Source organism: Vulpes lagopus, chromosome 7, assembly GCF_018345385.1.
Source record: "Vulpes lagopus strain Blue_001 chromosome 7, ASM1834538v1, whole genome shotgun sequence".
NCBI lineage: Eukaryota > Metazoa > Chordata > Mammalia > Carnivora > Canidae > Vulpes > Vulpes lagopus.
This window is the reverse complement of record NC_054830.1, coordinates 44992493-45016548: the sequence shown is the minus strand read 5'-3', so window position 1 is coordinate 45016548 and position 24056 is coordinate 44992493. Positions and strand designations below refer to the sequence as shown.

Here is a 24056-nt window from a genome sequence, read left to right as displayed (position 1 = left end):
TATATATACACACACACACACACAAAAATCAGGCACAGTATATACAACTTGTATTTGGTTTTTATAAAACAAAATAGAATCATACTATAAGCACTATTCATTTATTTTATACACTTCAGGAAAATACTATATAGGTCTAACTCTTTTTAAAATAGCTGAATTAATTTATTTAAGCATTTCACTATTGATGAGCATTTGGGTTATTTTTGGTTTTCATTGTTTAAAAATATTTCGATAAACCTGTTTGCACTTATGTACATCTTTGCCAATTTCTGCAGATATTTCTCAAGGATAAATTCCTGGGAGTCTAAATCCTGGATCAAAGCACATGGCTATTTTAAATTGTGGTGGATATTGATTGACAGCTTTCAAAAAAAAAAAAAAAGCTGTACCAGTTTATTTATTTTTTTATTTTTATTTTTTAAAAGATTTTATTTATTTATTCATGAGAGACACAGAGAGAGGCAGAGACACAGGCAGAGGGAGAAGCAGGCTCCACGCAGGGAGCCCGACGTGGGACTCAATCCTGGCATTCCAGGATCGCGCCCTGGGCCAAAGGCAGGCGCCGAACCGCTGCGCCACCCAGGGATCCCTGTACCAGTTTATATTCCCACGCACAGTGAATTTGCAACTTTCCAGTTTTTTTTTTTTTTAATCCTAAAATGAATCTGAGAACAACCAAGGTCGTTCAGCATAGAGGAAATTCATCTGTAGGATTCAGGAATAGTTGGCAGGCAAGATGAATGAAATCAAGGGGTTCTTCATCTGGTCTCAGCACTAGAGCATTCCTGGTTGTCCATTGCTGAAATACACCCTGGAGTATGCTAATTGGTCCAATCTTGGTGGCAAATGACTCCGGTCTGCAAAAAGTGACTTAATGAAATCAGTTTTCAGGAGTAAATTCTTCTACTCCCCACCCCTGCCTGTAATCCATAGTGACCTCTTAATGGCTTCTAACTACCATGTTATTTTTCTCCTAGTGGTTGGTAATCCAAACGCTCTGAGTTAATAATTCTGACTTTTCCTAAGTATGGCTAGTTTGGGGATGCTTCAGACGTCATGTGCCCCTGAGAAATTAAAAAATCAGTCTGAAGGTCAGGAATCTTACATGCTAACTAATCTCTCCAGGCTCCTCTTACCCATCGCCCTCCCCCATCTCATGTCCTCAGAGTGGGTCCCTGGGCCTCACCTGGCTTGTTGAGTTAGAAGTACTTGGGGGAGATTGTAAAAAATGCTCTTTCCCAAGCCCTCCCCAAGAAGACTTGAGTAACTAGGGCTAAAATGGGGCCTGGGGTTAGATAGTTTTCCCTGTTCTCACCCCCTGAGCCTTGAGCCCCTTAGGAGCTGTAGTTGCATTATCTGTAAAACAAGGGCTTCAGTTATTTGAGCTTTGCTGTAGGAAGAAGGAGAAGAGGGTGATCAGGAAAATTCTGCCTGGAGGCTTTAGATTAGGACAGTTGCTCCTGGAAGTCACTGATCTATCCATCTGGTGGCCCTGTTACTGAGTGACAGATGCTGCTTCTACATTAGGCTCTATTTCTTGACTCCTCCGGAATGATATAAAATCATTTGGGAGAAAGATGAGACAGAAAAAAATGTATGTGCTTCCCTTCACATAGCCCTGTTGTAGACTTCTCATTTTATAATTTTTAAAAGACTTATTTGAGAGAGAGAGAGAGAGAGAGAGAGAGAGAGCCTAGTGTGAGTGGGAGGAAGGGCAAAGGGAGAGAGAGAGAGAGCGAATCTGAAGCAGACTCCTGGCTGAGTGCAGAACCCTGACATGGGGCTGGATCCCAGGACCCTGAGATCCTGCCTGGAGCTGAAACCAAGGACTGGGTGCTCCACTGACTTAGCCACCCAGGCACCCCTCATTTCACAATCTTCAAAGAACCTTCCACTCTGGAATTCTTTGATGGGGATTCCTGGGTGAAGTAAAAACCAAGGTAAAACCAGCTTCATGAAATTAAAGAGTAGCGTTTGCTTTTTGGTAGCTTTGAAAAAACAACAGTGGGGCTCCTGGCTGGCTCAGGCAGTAAAGCATGCGGCTCTTGATCTCAGGGTTCTTAGTTTGGGTCCCATTTTGGGTGTAGAGATTATTTAATAATATCAGAACAAAACTAAAGCAACAGAAAGCTCACTGTAGTATCGAAGCACCCGAACAATAGCTGGTATGCAGTGAGTGCTTCAGAAATCTTGGCTAAATGACCTGAGGTTTGGACATGTGTGGGAAGGGAATCTAAAGTCAACCTGCTAGCAGCTTCTTGATGATATGTGGCCTCTTGGCTATCCGTGGCATGTGATTTCTTTGTTGGGACCTGTAGGTTTTTTTAATTAAAGATTTTACTTATCTATTCATGAGAGACCCAGAGAGAGGCAGAGACATAGGTAGAGGGAGAAGCAGGCTCCCCATAGGGAGCCCGATGTAGGACTCGATCCCAGGACCCCGGGATCATGCCCTCAACTGAAGGCAGACGCTCAACCACTGAGCCACCCAGGTGTTCCTGGACTTGGGTTTTGCAATTTAAACTTGGAGATTGCAACTTTTGTGTCCCAGAATGTCTGCAACACTCATAACCAAGTTGGTTTTGTGACAGAGGATAAATTATTACTGATTGCCTTGTACGTCCTCAGAGTGGCACTATTTATAAACAAATCAACTTAAACTGCAATTGGAGAATTCCAGCTGAATTTCTTCTTAGTTAAAAAAAAAAGAGTGTGAATAGCATTTGTCATCACCTTTGATATTTTTGTGGCAGTGGGTGGGGGGGGTGGACAACGTGCCTAGGGAGCCACAAAAAAAAAGGTGTGTTGGTAAAGAGATAGTCTTTTTAAAGGGAAAAAAGGTTAAAGAATCCATTTGTTCTCTGCCTGGTGACAAATGCTTAAGGAATGCTTGTTGTACCTTAAACTATTTCAAATAATAGGTTCCAAAAAAATCCCGTTGCTTATAGCCTTATAAGTCTCTTGATTTTTTGAAATTTTAAAACCTATCTGTTAATAAAAAAAAATAGAAGAGAAAAGCTATATATTTGTTCATAGCAGGATGAGAAAGAGACTCCTAAATCTTAAAGGTTAAAGCTTAAGGTTAAAAGATGAATACGTTTTGGGGATCTCATGCACAGCATTGGGGTTATCATCGACAATACTGTATTTGTGTATTTCAAAGTTGCTAAGAAACTAGATTTTAAATGTTCTCACTACAAAATAGAAGTGGTAATCATGTGACTTGATGGAGGTGTTAGGCAACACTAGGGTGATGATCATATTGTAATATATAACATGTTATAAACATCTTTCACGTTAACACAACTGTACACATTGAATTTACACAATGTTATACATCAATTGTATCTTGAAGGATAAAACGAGAAAAAGGGAAAAATAAGCCTAGATTTTAAAAGTACTGCAGAGGGATCCCTGGGTGGTGCAGCGGTTTGGCGCCTGCCTTTGGCCCAGGGCGCGAACTTGGAGACCCGGGATCGAATCCCACATCAGGCTCCCGGTGCATGGAGCCTGCTTCTCCCTCTGCCTGTGTCTCTGCATCTCTCTCTCTCTCTCTCTGTGACTATCATAAATAAATAAAAATTAAAAAAAAAATAAAATAAAAGTACTGCAGAATGTTACCTGTGTATTTGAGTTGAATAGTGAAGGCACATTTCTTTTCTGCCACCTTGTCATGTTAAAATTTATTCCACAAGATATTAGATATTAAAATGTTATATATTAAAACCATTTAAAGATATACATTACAAAAATAATCATAGTAATACAGACTGATTTAAGTGGAAAAAATAATAAAATGTGATTTAAACAGGAAAAAACATTCCTTTAGAAAAACCAAAATGCCTTTAGTCTCCCAAATGTATCATTATTTTAAACACCTCTGCTTCATCATAGGAGGTTTGCTTGAACTAACCCGGTATCTACGCTGATCATATTCTGCTTTCTGTCTCCCTTCCTATTGTTCTCCTTTTTCTCTCATTCCTAGACTGGCTAGGACTTGTAACTGAGATGGGAGAACAAATTTGGTAAGATGCTGATACTGTCTGGCAACAATGCCAGCCCATGTGATGTTCTTTGTCACTTTTTTTTTTTTTCTTTTGGGTACAGCCAGTTCAGAACAAGATGTTCTCTTATGAGATTTGAAACTGGTTTTTGATGGTCAAATATTCAAAGAAGCATTCCTGAAGACAAAAACCAAATCACTTACGTCTCCTTACCCCGGGGATAATATGTGGAAAAATCAGGTTTGGAGGAAGAAGAAGAAAAATGAAGCAAGTTAATGAGTTAATTTTTTATTTTATTTATTTATTAATTATTTTTTTTGAGTTAATTTTTTAAAGCATGTTTAATTTCATACTTTTGAGAATAAATACCCCCTCCCCCCAATGCGTCAAAGCCCTGTATCTGAGACCCTGTGTCCTACACACTGATGCTCTCCCAGTGGTCAGGAAACGTGCCTCAGTACGTCCAGGTGCACACGCCAGAAACCACAGCATCATTCTTGACCTCTCCCTCTCTCTCATCTCCCGCATCTAGTCCATCTGCGGGGCTTGGTACTACTACCTTCTAAAAACTCACCTGTCAGGCTGTTTCTCTCTACCTACAACACATCTCCCTCCGATTACCATAAATCTCTTAATCGGTGTCCCTGGATCCTCTCTGACAAACCTCTGTCCTCCAAATCGAATCAGTTCTTCCCACTCTAGCCTTTTCGTTTAGAAATATAGATGTGGTCATGTCCCCACTTTCCTCCAACTCTGCTAGTGGCTTTCCATGTACTTTCAGGAAGAACATTGTCTTAGTGAGCTTGGGATGCTATGACAAAACACCATAGACTGGATGGCTTAAGCAATAGATACTTATTTCTTGAAGTTCTGGAGTCCGAGTGGTCCAAGATCAAGTAGCTGGCTGGTTCAGTGTCTGGTGAGCCTCTCTCCCTGGCTTAGAAACAGCTGTCTTCTGCCTGTGTGTTCACCTTGCCTTTCCTTGACGTGTGCTTGTGGAGAAAAAGAGAGACAGAGAGACACCACAGACAGACATAGGTATCTCCTCCTCTTCTTAGAAGGGCACTGATCCCATCGTGAGGGCCCCACTCTCATGACCTTATCTAAATCTAATTACCTCCCATGGGAAGTAATACCATCACATTGGGAGTTAAGGCTTTGATATATGAATTTTGAGGGGATGCAAATATTCTGTCCATAACAAACATAAACCATAACATGACATGTCAATTTTGCAATCTCAAGAGGGTGAGACTCAGGAAAAGATGATACACCCAAATTATACAGCACAAGGCAGGCAGCAAGTGGTAAGAGCAATGTAAATGTCAGAAATTAATGGGTTGAGGCTTTATGTGATCACAGTGTGTTCTGTGGTGGTCCTCAAAGTGTGGTCTGCAGCGCAGGGGCTTCAGCATCATCTGGAGACTTCTGGAATGCGAATTCTCAGGTCCTACTCCAGATCTACTAAATCAAAAACTCTAGCATTGGGGCCCTCTGGATGATTTTGATGAGTGATAAAAACTTGAGAATATTGGTGAAGTGAGTGCTGTGTGCTGTGGCCATACCCCCTGAAGGACTGAAGGATTTATTTCTGTAGCTGCTGAGAGTGCTGATGAGAGGTCTTCTCATCTGAGACCCCACCCCTTTCCAGAGGCAGTCTGCATCAGTGACCTGCTAATGCAGGAATTTAAAAGCCCACTTTAGGGTGCCTAGATGGCTCAGTCGGTTAAGCCACCGACTCTTGATTTTGGCTCAGGTCATGATCTCAGGGTTTTGGCATTGAGCCCTGCATCGAGCCCCACATCAGGCTCTGCACTCAGCACGTAGTTTGCTTGAGGTTCTCTCCTTCTCTCTCTCTCTCCCCCTGCTGCTCCCCCCTCTCGCATGTGCACATGCATGTGCTCTCTCTCCTCTACCCCTCAAATAATAAATATGTCTTTTTAAAAAAAAGGCCCTACTTCTCATTTCAACGAGAGGCAACCCTGAAAGGCCACCTTAGCTTCAGAGCTCCTTGGGTTGGCTGTGGCCTTTGTTGAGATTTTATTGCAGCCCAACTTTTTCTTTACCCAGTCTGCTTGCTTTCCTTACATTCTACAGGTGCTGATCTCAACAGCACCCCGTAATCATCTCCTCACATTCCCACCCTCCTCTCAGAGTCTTCTTCCTGAGGAACTCAAACACATGCTTCACAGAGATGGGATTTGAGTTGAGACTTTAAAGAACGTCGGGAGGGGTGCCTCGGTGGCTTGGTCAGTTAAGAATCTACCTTTGGCTCAGGTCGTGATCCCAGGGTCTTGGGATAAAGCCCCACATCAGGCTCCCTGCTCAGCGGGGAGGCTGCTTCTCCCTCTGCCCCTCCCCTTGCTCCTGCTCTCTCTCTCACTCACTCACTCTCTCTCAAATAAATAAATCTTTAAAAAAATAAAGAAGGATGGGAAAGAAGTCAGTAAACAATGAGGGGAGGGGTAGAAGGATCTGAGATGGGAGATGTCCCAAGGGAGGAAAGCAGAGTGAGCCAAATTTATCCTCAGGCCTGTTTAGGAAAGAGAGAGCTACCCAGATGGGCCAGATAACGAAATGAGAAGGGAGTTATGGGGCTTCGCTCAAACAGTAGATTGAGGAATGAAGGCGCCTTGGTAAAGAATTTGGACTTGATCCTAAAGATAATGTCAGATTCATCACACTAACATTTAGTAGTTTGTTCACTCGACAATGCCCATTAAGTACTACAGAGTAATAGTAAAGCAAAAATGGACCTGGTTCCAGTCCTCAAGGAGTTCATGGTCTCATGGGGAGCTAGACATAAACCAATCCATAAATGTCAAATTTGCACACACACCAAATTAAAATGTTTCAAAGACCTATGAAATGTAGACATAAAACATGGATCCTAAATTGAGACCCTCTCACTCTAATTTTTTGTTGTTGTTTTTCTCTAATTGGACTATGAATACTTAGAGAATAAAGATTGTTTTTTGTCCCAATGTCCAGAATGTAGCATAGTAGATGCTCACAAACATTTGCTAAATGAATTAAGAGCTCAAGAAGTCGACCTCACACCACATAGCACAAACTAGGTATTTGACAAATGAATGAATTGAATGAATGAATGAATGAATGAATAACAGAACTGTTTAGATGACTAATTTGTTCAGCCAGAACTACTTCCCAAGTGCTGGTCTTGGCAAAGAAAAGTAAGGACAACGTGTCATATTGTTTCTAAAGCTATACTGACTTCATTTGAAGAACTGCTAAGAGATTTCAAGTGATTTTGTGCCCCTTTTCCTTGTGTTAAAATGCCTTTTCTTTCTGGAAGAATGGTGATAGTAAATATTAGTTTACTGTGAAATACTCTTCTAAAAAGTCAAAAATTTAATAGCTAACATTTTCTTAAATTAGTCAGAATTTTGGGAGCAATTTCTATAGGGCCATTTAAGATAGTGGGACATTCTGGTGTCTGTGGAAGGTCAAGGATTAGTCTTTGAGCTGTCCTTAATTTCCACCCTTGAAAAAGGCTGAAGATGTATACCAATGAGTCCATGATTGGGGGGTAGGGCAGAAGGAGGTGAGGGGAGGGGAAAGAGGTTATTTTAATGAGTTGAGGAAGACAGGAGGAACAGATTGATAACAAAGCAGACACCTCCAATATAAACAATATAAACAAATGTAAAACCTCTTGAGGGCAAATGGAAGCTCTAATTGAGTTCAATTATGTTCAAATACAGGCTAGGAGAAATAAGTCTCAGATTTGTTTGGAAGCACTTTTCTTTGTCCACCTACTATTCACAAATGCTTTGAGGTGGTGGATGTTTAGGAAAAGAAGGGAGAAGTGGTCAAGGGGTAGGAGGAAGGTGGAATGTGGGCTGGTCAGAGAGGAGGGCATGGGTGAGCAGAGGCCATGGGACGTGGAGATTGTAATTAGTGGCCTCAGCACTCTGTAATTGGCTGCCATTATAAACAGGGAGCTTTGAATATGTCTGGACCAGAGGACTAACAAAGTTAGCCAAGCAGTACCTGGCAGGCATGGTTATATGATAAATCAAATAATTTGTATTTTCCCAGTTCAACCGTGGGAATGTGGTCTTTAGGACAAGACTGGGCAGGTGGTGGAGGAAGGTAAATGACAAGGAGACAACAGGCTATGGAAGTGGGGAATAGCCAGCTAGCAGCAAACACACGGGAGAAGGAGGAAAGGAAGGAAGAAGAGAAAAGGAAATAAAATAGAATATATTGCTGGTTCTCTTGTTATTTTAGCTACCAAGTACGCATGTAAACAGGCAGCATAGGAAATGGAGGGTAAGAAGTCCCAACAATATCTGAATAAGATTTCAGGATGAAGAAAATCCAGAATATTCTCTACAAAGAAGGCAAGGGTAAGAATAATTTAAAGTAAATCATCATCATCACACACACACACACACACACACACACACACACACACACACACTCCTTCTAATGCCCTCTGCAGGCAAAGGTAATCAACCTGCTTCCTTAAGCTTCTTCCAGAAGGGAATACCAGTTGTCAAGATGAGGGATGAGAGAGGTCATGGCTTTTCAAAGAGAGAAATAAAAGTGAGAGATGAGGTGGAAAGGCAGTCAGGGGCCTTCTAGTCATGTTGTGATGAGAAGTCATGGATGGGTTTAGAGGTGGGGAGAATGCACAGTGGAGATGGTGAAGCTGGAGTGAGAGAGGCTGTTGCAGGGAAGAAATGATGGACACATGGCATAAAACAGTAACAAGGTGTATAAAATGGATTTCAGACATGTATCATGGAGGGAATTTATAGGATTTAGTGGTTGATCAGCCGTTCGGAGGAGTAAAAGGTCCGGATGACTTGTAGTTTTGGGCAATGAGGCAAAAACTAATGCTAAATAACAATATCTACAAAAAGAGAGAGGATTTTTATTATCCTGGGGAAATCCCTAATAGTTATAAAGCAAAAGGGAACTCCCAACTTGAGATTTTGCTTATAAGTCTAGCTATGCTTAAATGACCAAAGACAGGTATCCTTTCATTTAAATGACTAACAACCTCCTTTGGTCATTTATTCTAATATTTCCATAACCTGTACCACCAAGAACCTGACGTACCATGAATATTGATGTAACCAAAGATGTCTATGATAATATGCTGTCTTTTCTGTTCTACATACCACAGTGTTAACCCAGAAATATGTCAGAAATGATATCTAAATCTACGTGGTATTTTATAGCTTATACATATCCATTATTTCATGTGAGCCTTGCCAGGGAAGCTAGTTCCTTCCTTCCCCTGGCACACCCCAGTGGACATTTGGGGTGTGCCAGGACAGCTTGTGAGAGAGCCATGGGCAATATGTAGAAATAGTTAAAAGTTATAAACCAAGTTCTCTTCCTCTCAGACAAAAATATCTTCATAACCACAAGAATGGAAAGCATGTATAAAGTTGTGTTTTTTTATATGACTAAAAGTTGGCAAAATATCAAATATGACTAAATTTAATTATTCTCATTCATGCCTGGGCATCCAACTGAGCTGGCCATGTTTAGATGGATAATAAAATTATGACCTACATCATAAATTGTTACATATTTATTTCAAAAAAATCTGTTTTTTTCTTATATTCTTTTTAGTAAAATTATTGATTGTGTTGTTATAAGCAAGATTTTCACATAGTTGGTGTTCTATTAACAATGATACCAAATGGACCATCTTTCTGGAGTCAGCATAGCTCTTTGATAATTTATTAATTTCAATTTGAAAAAGCTTCACCCTGCAAAGACAGAGTTGAAAATAAACCATGAAATTTACTTATCCTGTTCAAACACTGTAATGCGATCACATTTAGTAAATTATTATTGCAGAACATAGTTTAATTTCATAAATAAACAACTATCACTTAAATTGCCATTTTAACTATTTCTTAATGTAATGAGAATCAACTAATGTGAAATAACATGCAGAACCAATATCAAACTTCTAGACTCACACATCTACAGGTTTAAAAGTAATATGAATTGTTTAATGTTGCAAAATATTTGTTTCCATGTGCAACTGTTATGAATACAGTGCTAATGTGGGAGTACCTCCGAAACTACAAACAGAAAGAGAAGCAAGAAAACTGACATTCAACACTACAAGGGAGCCACACTTTGTTATTCAAGAATTGAATTCATGCTGAGAGGAAGCATCTGACAAGTTCATTCATTCATTCATGTTCTAATTAAGCCAAACACTTCTGCTCTTCAAAATCTCACTGAACTCTGAAGCAGTGCACATCTCTGATAGTGGTAATGGCCACAATCACAGCATTAAGCACACTTCTGTTTTATTTTGAGGATATAAGATGAGTGGAGAAGCATTTCCCTGAAGTGTGTTTCCTGAGAGGAGCGTTCAGCGTTATCGGGAACCAGCTTCCAAGGGAGAGGCACCTATGTCTTCTTTCCTTTTCTTGTAATGACTTAATGGAGGCATAATTCACATAACATAAAACTCCCCCCTGACAGTGGTTTTTAGTATATTTACACTAAAAAGAAACTCTGTACCTGTTAGCAATCACTTCCTATACCTCCCACCCTCCCTCCCTGCCACTGGCAAATACTAATCTACTTTATATCTTTATGGAATTGCCTATTCTGGGTATTTCATTGAAATAGAATCATTTAATATGTAGCCTGGTTTCCTTCACTTAGCATAAAATTTTCAAGGATCATCCATGTGGTGGCGTATCTCAGTAGTTCGTGCTTTTTCTGGCTGAATTATATTCCACAGTAAGGATACTGCATTTTGTTTATTCAACAGTCAATGGACATTTGGGGTGTGCCAGGTTTTTGGCTATTATGAATAATGCCACTAAGAACATTTGTGCACAAGCTCTTCTGAGGACATGTTTTTTTTTCTCTTGGGTCTACACCTAGGAACGGAGTTACTGGAACATGTGGTTACTTTATATCTCATGTTTTAAGGAAGTAACCCAAAGGCTTTACAAAATAGTTGTGTAATTTTACAAGTCCCCCAGCAATATATGAAGGTTCCAAATTCTCCACATCTTTGTTAACACTTGTAATGATCCTAATGCTGCTGAGTAATTGTGCTAAATCCTTCACAAGTGTTAACTCATTTGATCTTCCCAATATTGCTCTATTCAGAAAAGGGAATTTAGACTTAGAGTAGTTCAGTGACTTGCTCAACACTAATAAATTTCAGTGCCAAAGCTGTAATTAGAAATATGCTACACAAATAAAACACTTTGAACACTCAAGGGAATGAAAACAATTTGGGCAAATTCCACCTCCCTCCCCTTTTTAAGAAGACTGTGTTTAAAATCTGTCTATCCAAGTTTCTCTTCTATCAATGTCCTGAATCCACTCCTGCCTTATGCTGCCCAGCTAACTGGTACTGAGACCTCATATTGAGAACAAGAGGGAGAAAGAATCTTTTCGGTTAAGGCAAAAATTTTTATTTAGCCACTGATAATTTGTAAACATTAATGAGGAATTTTAAAAAATCATCAAAAAAAAATTTGGAAAGCTGTATTCTCCAAGTATGATCTTTATTATTCTTGGGCCAAAATCGTTTCCAAGATACACATTTCCACATTTTTTTTTTTTAAAAGATTTTGTTTATTTATTCATGAGAGACACAGACAGAGAGAGAGAGGCAGAGACATAGGCAGAGGGAGAAGCAGGCTCCTTGCAGGGAGCCTGACGTGGGACACGATCCCGGGTCCCCAGGATCACACCCTGGGCCAAAGGCGGCACTAAACCGCTGAGCCACCCGGGCTGCCCCCACATTTCCACATTCTTAATGAAGTCAGTGGAAATTGACTTCAAAGCCAATTTTTATGTTTTAATTTCATGAAGATATATGCCACCTTTTAAACTTCGAGTTTGCAGTACTTTATAGTTGTAAAGTTTATATATATTTTTATATTGATAATAAAAATATATATCTTTTAATGTTTGTTCTCAAAAATAGAAGTGTCACCATTTGTAAAAACAAGGCAAGAAAGTAAATGCAGTTAACTCAGTGTTTAGAAAAGACCTGGAATAGACTATGTGGACTCTTATGTTAGGAATCCGATTTCCAGGGCTATGTGCTGTTTAAGAATAAACTTGTGCATGAGTACAGAAAATTCCCAGGGTCCGTGTTCAGTGAGTTCTGTCTCTGGCAGAGGCACCAAGAGAAAGATGTTGCTTATGTCTCTGAAGATTGTCCTCTGGGAGTATCTCTGATTTACAGATGGTGATACTCAATAGAGAAAGGGCTAAAGGAAGTAGGAAAGAGTATCTATAGAATTAAACAGTGAGCCGAACATTTTCCTTCTATTTCCTTACTGCTTCTGAAGTACCTTGGTTATCAGAAGTGCTTATGGGGAGAAGAAAGTCCATCTTGAAATGAGTGATACAAGCTGCTTTGCCACAAGCAGGACTCCTTCAGAGAAAGCAAAGTTCTAGAGGAAGGTTTGCAGGGAGAAATGATTAGATTGGAGGAAAAATTTGTTCTGTGTTTGACATCACACATTTGTAGTGTGGGACATTTTATGAGCACTCTCTATTCTTTATTCACACAGAACCATTTCTGAAAATAATATAATTCAAACATGCAAACCCTAATATACTTCTTATTTAATAGCTTATTGAGATAAAATTCCTATGCCATACATTTCACTCATTTAAAGTATATAACAACTATCTTACTTATGATATCATATAAAAGTGATGTTATGTATAATGTGGATCCCTTTAACTTATAAAGTGTTAGGGCCTCCTGGTGGTAGGGTTTAAATGCAGTAGAGCAGAAATTAATGAACTTATTAAATACCATAGGACCCAAATAGTTATTTTAGCTTTCAAAATATCTGATAAATCTCCATATTGTTTTTCTAATATCCTTGCTTTAAGGAAGGAAGTTAAAGATGTTTGCCTCTCTAGAAGTTTAAATGGAACTATAAAACTTCCATCCCCTCTTGTGTGTTGATAGGGTTATTTTTTTTTTTATTATTAATACATGGAGAAGGGAGGTTGTTTATAAAGTTTTGAAGCACAATTTCACAATATTTGGAATATAGCCAGTATAGAGTAAAAATTTTATAATGTCTTTCCTCTAAGACTTTTTTTGGTTAGGTACATGGAAGTTAGTGCCATGGTTATATTTTTCACTACTCATGGTAGTTATTAGGGTTTTAGCAGGTGATAGTCAACCATGCCCTTTTCCTTGATTTATGTTTCTAAGCAAATGAGAAATAAGATGCATGAGTCAGACAGAAATGAAAATATCAGCTTTATTACTGATAAAATTGATGGGAAAGCAAGGCTTAGGTATGTAGCCACAAGGGTTTCCTTGGATCATTAGAATGAGGTTTGGTGCTAGTGCTAGAAAACTGAAACTAACCGTGGCTTAAATGAGGGAGAGACTCTCACCTAAAAGTCCAGAGGAGTGAGAGAGTTTCAGAGTATCTGGCACCCAGACTCCTTTCATATTTGTTCATTAGCTATGTATGGCCTCCTTTTCTAGGGTCATTCTGGGGTCTAGGGTGGATGTCCCCGCTCCAGCTAAATGCATGCATTCTAGCCAACAGGAAGAAAGAGTGGGATAAGGAAAAACGTCTCCATTTAAAGACACATCTTTTTTTTGCTTCTATCTCACTAGCTAGAACGTAGTCATTTAGCCACATCTAACTAGCAAAAGTACCGAACTAAAAATTAGGAATGCTACTATAGAAGGGAATAAGGAGTGTTGTTAGACAATTTATAGTCTTTGCCATATTCCTGAGTTAAACTTCTGCAGCCAGACACAGGCAGAGCCAGACCACCACTGTTCTCCCCTGTAGCGAAGCTCAAGTGCTTAGCACAGAGCAGACTTCCCCCCAGGCTAAACTGCTTCTGAGAGAGGATCAAGGAAGGGGCTGAGCTGGACATGCCCAGTTCCTTCTGACTCTTGCCCACTGAGAGAGGTCTAACGTGTTTCTCCTACGTTTTTTACTCCTAACTGATGTTTGGCTTTTCTAAGGGGCAGTACAGTGAACTGTCGTAAGGCAGGAAAGCAGCACATGATTTGGCACCACAATAACAACATTTTCTTATTTTCCCGTGATCTAGCCTTTCTTTGTCTTCACTGTCCATTAGATTAAGAAATCTTCCTGAATAATCATAAGAGAGTTCTTCTTCTGGCAAAATATCTTTGGCTGCAAAAAGTGCCAACTTTGGTACCATTGAGTCAATTCGGACAGGAATCATCAACAGGTTTGGCTCGCAAGAATGGTTAAGAAATCTTCCAATATTTCCTATGCAGGAAGGATCAACAAATGTTTCTATTACCTGCCCGTTGTAAACATGTTCTCTAATGGCTATAATGTAATTTGGGTCCTGTATTGTTTGTAACTGAATTCTTCTCTGTACTTCAGAATATCCCAAAACCTCACCAGCATATTCACAGACAAACCGTCCTTTTGGTATAAATTCCAAGGTACGAAGTCCCCAGCCTTTCTTATCCGTCTTGAACACCTGGAGTTGGAATTGCAGACCCTGCTGGACTACTCTGTTCCTGCAGTGATCACTGCACTGGCATAGGACATTGCATTCAAAAACTGGCTTTGCACACTTTCCTTCCGATCCTATATCTATAAGGCATGAATTATCATCATAGTTCTCCCCATGACGGAGACAGGAGCAAGTACCAGGGAGGCAGGGAGTTTTGAGGCAAATGCATCCGGGAAAGGTTATTTGTGTAGGATCAACGTCTGTTCCAGGTCCAGCTACATGGTCAGGAGTATACTGCAAAAAATAGAAATGCTCTAAGTTAGCATGGCATGTCATGTATTTCATATATATCTTTTTCTTGTTTCTTTTAAAAGATTTTTATTTATTTGACAGAGAGAGAGAGAGGAAGCACAAGCAGGAGGTGCGGCAGGCAGAAGGAGAGGGAGAAGCAGACTCCCCACTGAGCAGGGAACCTGACCCACCAGGGCTCAATCTCAGGACCCTGGGATAACGACCCAAGCCGAAGGCATCTGCCTAACTTATTGAGTCACCCAGACACCCCACATTTCAAGCAGTTTTTGGATGAGACACTTCCCAATTCCGACATATAAAAAAATAGATTAAAACAAAACTGACAACATATACTAAGATATTGTTTGAAACATATCTCTTCAATTTAAAAAATAAGATTAATTTTTGGATTTAAAATTCTGTGGTTTCATTTTAGGTATGGAGTAACTAAAAGAAAAAATATATGTTTTTCTCTTATCAAAAATTGAAAGGTTTAGAACTCATTTTTTTCCCCTCTTAGCTTTGGATATCAGAAAGATCAGTGCTGAATTTAGTTTTTAAAGCAGTTAAGTATTTTATTCTTGGCACTTGATCTTTTTACATTTATCTGACAATATAAATGCATATATGTATTTTATTGTGAGTGAGTCACTGCAGATGCTCTTTGGGGAGAAGAAAGTCATGAATGATAAATAAATTAATGAAAAATGCTTTTGGAAGAGCCTTCCACTGATTTTTCTTAGGAGTTCCCAAGTTAATGATGGTCTAAATTCCTAAATACTCTTTGATGTTTAAAAAAGACACTATTACTTTATAGTTTTATTTGAGTCTTCATAAAATTAAAAATAGGCATTGGCCAAGAAATTGCATCCAAAAATCGTATTTGTTATATAGATACTAATAAATGTAGATGTATTATATATATATACAGAAATGTTTTTACTAAATTATAAAGAGATAATATAGAAAATTTTCTCATATTACAGAAAAAGAAAGTCTCAAGTCTAAAATCTCTATGTAAGACCTGATCTCTAGTTATTTCCTCACTAGCATAATGAAGCGTATTTGCAAACCTTGGAAGATGAAATTATCTCTTATGAGCCTAGCATATTTCTTTATGTATAGAATAATTCTTGCTTATATGGAATGTAACTCATTTATTTATAACTGCTATTAGTGTTCTTGGAACCAATTTCAATGTGGTGGTGGTAGTGGTGGGGAGTTTCCCCACACCTCTAACAAGCAATGCTTCAGACACCAGGTGGGTATCCTACAACTCAACTCCATTCTGACACTATCCAATAGCATCACATTCCACAGTTGAAGGGGTCAGTCCTAAGACTGCTCCCCACCCCCTCAGACACCAGTCGTAAGCTCAGGTTGTCAACCGTGCTTCTGATTGAAGGGCTACATATCAAAGGTTCCCATGACCTCCTCCTTGGACTTCAGACACCAGTCATAAGTCCAGGTTATTATTTGAACTTGTGGCTGACAAGCTGTAAATCAGAGGTTCTTAAAATCCCCTCCTTGCATTTGATTAATTTGCTAGAATAGCTCACAGAACTCACAGAGAAAAATCCTATGTACTAGATACCAGTTTATTATAAAAGGAACTCAGGAACAGCCAGATGGGAGAGATGCTTAGAGCAAGGTATGGGGAAAGGGAGAAAAACTTTCATGGGTTCTCCAGGCAAGCCACCCTCCCAGCACCTTCAGGTGTTCACCAACTCAGAAGCTCTCCAAACTGTTTTTTTTTTTTTTTAAATGATAGTCACAGAGAGAGAGAGAGAGAGAGAGAGAGAGAGAGAGAGAGGCAGAGACATAGGCAGAGGGAGAAGCAGGCTCCATGCACCGGGAGCCCAATGTGGGATTCGATCCCGGGTCTCCAGGATTGCGCCCTGGGCCAAAGGCAGGCGCCAAACTGCTGCGCCACCCAGGGATCCCCTGTTTTCTTGGGTTTTTATGGAGGTTTCATAACATAACCATGATTGATCAAATCACTGGCTATTACTGGCAAATGATTCAACCTCTAGCCCCTCTCCCAGTTGGAGGTCAGGGGTGAGGGTACTGAAAGTTGCAACACTCTAATCATATGGTTGGCTCCACTGCCAACCAGCTGGTTGGCAGCCAGCTGTCATCTTCAGGTGTTTTTCCAAAACTTGCCTCATTAATATAACAAAAGATACCTTTTTGAGGCTTTCATTACTTGGTAAATAACAAGGGTTTTAGGAGCTCTGTGCCAGAAATGGGGGCAAAGAGCAAATACATATTTCTTTTTAAAAATCACAATATCACACCTGCTTTGTTCCAACAAGGATTTTTTTAAAAAAAGATTTTATTTATTTATTCAAGAGTGACACAGAGAGAGGCAGAGACATAGGCGGAGGGAGAAGCAGGCTCCTTACAGGGAACCTGATGCAGCACTGGATCCTAGGGCCCCTGGGATCACGACCTGAGCCTAAGGCAGATGTTCAACCATGGAGCCACCCAGGTACCCCTCCAAAAAGGATTTAATGAGACATAAAAGGAATTAAGATAAATGAACAATACATAAATATAAGGTGAAGGGAAAAAGAAGAGCTAGTTGAGCGAGCTTTGACACACACAGTATGTAGCAGAAATAAACTGGACATTTGGTTTTGCCTAAGCACAGCCTCTTCAAAGAGGGAAATACAAATAGATGTATGGCTTGCATTATCCATAAGAAATAATCTCACAGTTCAGAAGAAGCATTGACTTTTTCTGATATAGACTGGAGAGAAATTTCACAATGTGTCTGTCTATACCATTCTTTTCCAGAAAACAGTTTCATGGTCTGTTTTTCATTCTGACTCTCAATAAAGGCTTTTTGGCATGCTGCCACAGCACAGTCAGTAGCAGTAGTACTGCAAGGGACCAGCCACACAGGCCTTAATTCATGGATAGATTTTAGAGTATCTAGAGGGATATCTGGGCCGTGTATGTCAGTCAATCATGCATTAATATCGCGTCTCTGGGCCAGGCTTTGGAGAAAGTATTAAACAACATGTAGTTACACTACCTGTGGAGGCCTCGGTGGAGCTATCCAGTTAGGCTCAAAACCCTGTATTTTAAAAAAACGTTAAGCTGGGGTAAGGATTGACATCCTCTTGTGAAAGATGAGGAGGATGATGAGTGGGAGTACCTGCGGGGGAAGGCCAACACGCTGCTTAAAAAGTGATTTGGGGGTGGGAGAGCGGAAATAGCTTCTCTTGTTTGTGTCATTTCTTACAGCTTTAGCTTAGTGGAGATGTCCTAAAGGGATAAAGAATGGCTTAAAAAAGATGCCCTATCAGTCAAATTCAATGACTGCTGTCTTATACAGAATCTACTTCCAGCTTTTAAAAGAGTCAAGGTTGAAATGTAAGTGGTTACTGAGACATTTTAAAATGTACTTGTAAAATGAAGATTTTATCATCTCTTTGTTAAACTTTTCATGAAGAATTCTTTTAAACTGATTTCTTCTTAAAGGTGCACATATTTTTGATGTACTGTATAAATCACTATACTGTAAAGTGATTTTTTTTTTTTTGGACACAGATAACTCCTTTTGTAATCAAGCCTGACTTACTGTATAGTCTTCTAACCAGAAGAACATATTATTCTTTGTTGAACTTATTTGGATATGGATAGATTTGAAAAAATATTGTTATTTGCTTATTTTTATTAATATATTTTAAAAAGACCCTGGAGAATCTAATGGTACAGTTTTTTTTTAAATTCCGGAATTTAAACTTGATGCACAATCTAAGGTCTTTTAGAAACACAGATTATAAAGGGCATCTAATTCCAAATGAGCTGTAGACACCTTCCAAAGGATAAGAGAGACCTTTGGATAAACTTCCTGTTTAAAGAGAATATTTGTTTTCCCTTGATGGATGTAATCCTTAACCCTGATACCGATATTTAATCACAAATCATTTTTTCTCCATAGATCTTCATTTTCTCCTCCATAAACAGTAAAATACTATTCCAAAAAGATATTTCAAAAAAAAAAAACAAAACAAAACAAAAAAAAAACCAAAACAAAACAAAAAAACAAAAAGGTATTTCACCTGACTTAGAAAAATGGCTATACTAGAGAATAATCTTTTGAAAACTGTGTTCTACATTAACATACGATTATGTAATTATTCATATTTTCAGGTATCTAACTATGTATAGGAAAACTGCTTTTAGAAATAATCTGATGTCATTGACCTGATACTCTATTCAAATATTTATGTGCCAGGGCGCCTAGGTGGCCCAGTGGTTGAGCATCCCTTTGGCTCGGGTCCTGATCCCGGGGTCCTGGGATAGAGTCCTGCATGGGGCTCCCGACAGAGAGCCTGCTTCTCTCTCTGCCTATGTCTCTGCCTCTTTCATGAATAAATAAATAAAATCTTAAAAAAATAATATGCCATGCAAATTGTTAACTTTTGAGAATCTGAAAGCTAATGTTAAGTACGTTACAAACTGGGAGTCAGCTGACATGAGCTTAAATGCTCCCAATTTGTAACTCTTTCCATAGTCTGTCCTCTACTTCCTGGAGCAAAGCCCAGGGCCAAACTGGTCCAAAAAAGGTTATTACCCTGAGGGTTTTTTGCTTACCCTAAACCCAGGAGAGATCAAAGCTTGGGGAATGAGACCATAAGAGGACATATTTTTACCTATCCAACATTCCTTTTCTTCTGATAAAAGCACCCTGACTCCTCTCAGGGGAACCGTTCCCACTCCTGTCTCATTGGTTTGGATGAGGATCCAGTTTGGGCTGGTACGCGACTTGGCTAATCAGGTCATTACTTGCTCCTTTCAACAGTGTTTGGTTCATGGGTCGGCACAGTACTTAAGACATATCAATGAAAAAAAATTCTGAGACTTCTGCTCAAACTATCAGGAAGAGACATTCTCATTCCACGTGTTCACCTGGCATTCTCCAGTTCTACCTCACACATAAGACCTACTGAGTAGTGTAGCCAACCAGAGGAAAGGGAACAGGGGTGCGAAGGGTAGAGGTGGTAAAAGTATCTGATGACACCACTAGAGTTCTTAGATCCAGATATTCCTATAGTTAGCACTCTTGGACTTTGCTGTTATGAGGCAATTCCTTCCCTTTTTTGCTTGACTTAGTTTGTGTTGGTCTATTTCTTACAAACAAATGACTCTTGATTGATGTACCCACAGTGAGGGCTGACAGTGATTCCAGGAAATAGCTGGAAAACTGAGTCAAAGATATTCATGGCTAATGAGAATTCAGGTCTCCAGTTGGGAGATGAGGCTAAGGCAAAGTGTGCAGGAGGCCAGATAGGCCTGTGACAGGCCTGAACACCAGACAACCAATGGAGAACTTCTGAATGTAGAACATGGAATGTCCTAACGGAAACACATACAGAACCAGGCTCTTATTAGCATTGTGACTTAGGGCAAGTTACCTTCTAAATTTTGGGTTTGCATCTATAAAACAGGAGTAATACCTGTATCTGCCCTTGTTCCCCAGGTATTATTAAATTTAAAAACTAACACTGTCCTCAATGCCAGGAACCTTATACTTTTAAAATAGTAGCTTCCTTAAATGCTTCTAGATATTATTTCTAGATTTTATATTTAAAACATCATATATTTCTGGCACATTATTTAACTGCTCTAAATATTTACTTTCTATCTCACAGGTGGCTGTGAAGGAAAAAAATGAGACATTCCACATAAAAAGCTTACTCTAGTGACTGGCCCATTAAGTGTTCAATATGAATTATGTAAGCTTTCTGGTAGGGTGGTGAAAACAAAGATTATGACGTTAAACTTTGCAGGTTCAAACACAGTTAAACCAAAATTTTGTCTAGGAGATAATTTTTTATATTTTTATTTTCCATTACTTATCCATCTTAAGGAGGGGGAAACTTAGAATTGACCCAGCACAGACTTCTTTCATTCATCCACAAATACTGCCTCCCTTATTGCTTGTTAGATGCATGTGCTGGGATTTAGAAAGAGTCAGAAAAATACAAAGAAGACACAGAGAGTGGGATTTTTATCTTTTTTTTTTTTTTGTATAATAACAATTTCTTCTTGGTATGTATCAAAATGCAAACACTGATCATGCAAGAGTTGGGAATAAATGCAAAATGACCAGTGACACACAATATAAGAGAAACCAGATCTTAGAAGAACTGGTCAGAGATTTCAAGTTTTTTGACAGAAAACTTAAATCTTTTTTTTTTTTTTTAAATAAACCATGGTCACTTGAGAAGCCAAAATGGAAACCAGGAGACAGCATGTTGAAAAGGAAAATGACCTCTGTGGCTATACACAGTTTTCCTCTTTTGTGAACTAGACCTGCGCTTATTAATAGCATGAATTTTGGGATCTAAATTTTAGGTATAGACTGTATGGCTCTCTGGTTGATTACATGTGTAAGTCTTATCTAACAAATACATGTCTCAAGCAAATGGTCATGTGGTTGGGTTGGGACATGGTAATGAGGGTTGGGTTACTTTTCATAGTACTGGACACTGAGCAGCTGGCTTAGGAAATATCTTTTGATAGCTTGATTGCAGCTCTTGATAATTTCTTATTGAAAGTCTGACTTTTCTAAGTCACATTCTATATTGAAGCCCCAGAAACTTAAGTACGACACCACATAATATTTTGGGCTTAAAACCTAGGCCTTGATTCTGAATCTAAAGGAAGTGCTGTGAAAATCTTCATTCCTTTTTTGGTTGTTCTAAAACACCCGCTACATGAATCTTTGTACTTGGCCTCTACCCCATGGGTTTGTTTTTGCTCCAAGCAGCTAGCTATTAAGAGCCTGTGAGCCAGATAATTCTTGTCAAGGCCAAGTTGAAATCTTAAGAAATATGTTTGAAACTGGTTTCAGAAACCTGAAAAAAGGCTAGATTCAACTCTCCGTTCAAGAAAATCAATTAGTTTATTTTCTACGTGGTTTTCAACACAGATGGCATTATGATAGGCTTGTTTCAGTGTGAACATGTGAATGTTCTTTTTGCCTTTTCACACAGTACTCAAAAGCAAACTAGACACAGAGTTATTTTTACCTTGAGTTTTGCAAGCCTTAATTCTTATGTGTGTACATGCCTGTGAAGGCAGAGCTTGGAGTAAGCAAGCAGTTTTGACCTTTCATAAGACAAGTTTTGTGCTCCATGAATATAGGAAAGCAAACTAGTTAAAGACACTTTTAGGTTTGTCATAAATGTTTCAAGTATGTTTTATCTTCTTGGTAAGACTATATAAGCTCCTTGAGGAAGGACCTTAACTTCTAACTCTAACTCTAACTCTAACTCTAACTCTACCCAGGGCTATGCATATAGCCACACAGCTAGAATACTGTGGGACTGAGGCTTGGTCTCCAGATTTTCATTTATGCCTATCAACTGTAGGTATAAGTATCAATCATACGGCTTCCTCTCTCCTTTCTTCAGCACCCCCCTCCCCCCCCAGCCCCTGGCCATAACAACCAAGTGCTTTCTATATGATCCTGTAAGCTCAAAGGCACGGTTGTCACCATTTTATCTTCCAGGTCTAGCTTAATGCCTAGCACATTATATACACTCAATTACTTCCTGAATAAAGAAAACATTTACAGTGTTTCTGACCAGACATTCAGCAATGTTTGGTCTTGAATAAGCTTTTAGGGATTAGTGTTTAATAGGGTACTAGCCAACTGTATTATTAACCAAAAAACTGCCCTAAAGTAGTTTGAGGAAAAATAACCTTTCCTGACATTAACATCCTGCTTTACTCTTTGAAAACTGCTACCGAGTCTACGTTTTTATTTGATCTTCACAACAACCCTAGGAAGAAGGAGGGACATACAGGGCTTGGTATTAACCGTATATGTGACAAAGGTCATGCATTTTTAATTATTTTCATTTTGCAGATGAACAAACTCAGACTCCAAGAAATAGCCCGAGATGGCTCCGCCCTGAACCTTGCTCTCCTACCTCCAAATCCAAGCGCTTCTTCCACTCCAGCATAATTGTTTTCTTGGTCATATTCCGAAGGCAAAGAGTAGGCCAAGGTCAGAGGGGTGGGAAAGGTAGAGCAGAAAGGGTGTTGATGTGGTAATAGCAGCGAACATTTATTGAGTTGTTTTAGTAAACTAGGAAGTGTGTTTTACTTGTAATTCTCAAAGCAATCCGGGAGGCACTATTATTTTCACCGTAGGCTGGAGGTGAGGGGTGGGTTGGGGTATGATTCCAAGGCTTAGCTGAGGCGAGTTTACATTTGGCCAAGACCTCACAGCATGAGGGAGACTCAGCAAAGTCTCACTCTAGGGACTAAGTTTATAAGCCTAGTGAATGGAGATCCATTAAGAGGGTCCACGCCTTATCTTCCACACGAGACCAGAGAGGAAAATGATTTGCCGCCGACTCCTAGATGAGTTCTGGGGCCAGAGCCAAGAAGAAGAAGAAGAAGAAGAAGAAAAAAAAAAAAGCCAGGTTCTCAGGGTCCTCTCAAAACACCGGGTTCTGCCCTTCAGGAAACTGCCAGTCTGTGGGGAGCAAAGAATACTCTTGCTAAGGTCATTAGGGAGGGTTAATAGAACAAGACTCAAATCTGTGCTTTGAAGAGAGCCATTTCTGCAGGAAACAGCTCTGCCAACAGAGTAAGAAAAAGAGAGAAAAAAAAAAAAGTCGAGGGGCGCCTGGATGGCTCAGGCTGCCTTTGCCCCAGGGTATGATCCGGTGAGGGATCGAGTCCCGCATGGGGCTTCTCCCTCTGCCTGTGTCTCTGTCTCTCTTTGTGTCTCTCGTGAATAAATAAACCAAATCATTAAAAAAAAAAAAAAAAAAAGTCGAGACTTGAGGTATCAGAGGCGTCCACAGATTTACGGCCAGGCGGGGGAGCAACGCGCTCGGGCCCCCAGCTCCGCCCCCCACGTGGAGCGGCGCCAGTCCCACCCCGCTGGCTGCGCGCGCAGCACACGCGGCGGGTGAGGCTCGCCCCCTAGAGAAGGGCGCCGGCGCCGCGGGGCCGCCCCCTCGCCGGCCGCGCCCCGCCCCCTACCTGGAAGGGCTCTGGCTCGGTCCCCGGGGGCCACGCGCTCACAGGCACGTTCTCCAACCCGCGCGCGACATCCAGGCGCTCGCTCGGGGCCTCAGGCCCCTCCTCAGACGCTGCCATCCCGCATGGCATGGCCACCGCTCCACAGCTTTCGTGGGCATTTCGCGCCATCTCGACGCGCCTGCCACCCTGGGGCACGCGGAGGATGCTGGGAACCGTGGTCCCGCACCCCCCCGCAGCCCCGTCGCCTCTTGGGAGTCGTAGTTTTTCTCTCTCCTT

At 40.2% G+C, this 24056-nt stretch overlaps 2 protein-coding genes across 2 annotated transcripts in view; one reads left to right on the top strand and one right to left on the bottom strand.

The window, feature by feature from the left end:
• The window catches only part of SUMF1 (sulfatase modifying factor 1), a 124447-nt gene extending 100962 nt beyond the window's left edge, over positions 1 to 23485 (top strand). The window contains exon 9 of the mRNA XM_041764727.1: positions 22651 to 23485. Within this exon, the coding sequence (XP_041620661.1) occupies positions 22651 to 22749 (99 nt within the window). The 3' untranslated portion in view covers positions 22750 to 23485. The remainder of the gene's footprint in view (positions 1 to 22650) is intronic.
• Positions 13253 to 23962, bottom strand: LOC121496286 (histone-lysine N-methyltransferase SETMAR). The gene is made up of 2 exons (XM_041764728.1): positions 23781 to 23962; positions 13253 to 14762 (listed from the first exon to the last, which is right to left on the bottom strand). The coding sequence occupies exons 1-2, from the start codon at positions 23946 to 23948 to the stop codon at positions 13974 to 13976; spliced, it is 957 nt and encodes a 318-aa protein (XP_041620662.1). The 5' UTR covers positions 23949 to 23962; the 3' UTR covers positions 13253 to 13973.
• Between the last annotated feature and the right edge of the window lie 94 nt (positions 23963 to 24056).

Bases quoted from the DNA above. Each gene is read 5' to 3' on its own strand.
- LOC121496286 (XM_041764728.1), bottom strand. From the start codon at position 23,948: ATGGCGCGAAATGCCCACGAAAGCTGTGGAGCGGTGGCCATGCCATGC. The intron at 14,763-23,780 runs GTAGGGGGCGGG...TATTTTTTGCAG, and splicing joins CCGAGCCAGAGCCCTTCCAG to TATACTCCTGACCATGTAGC.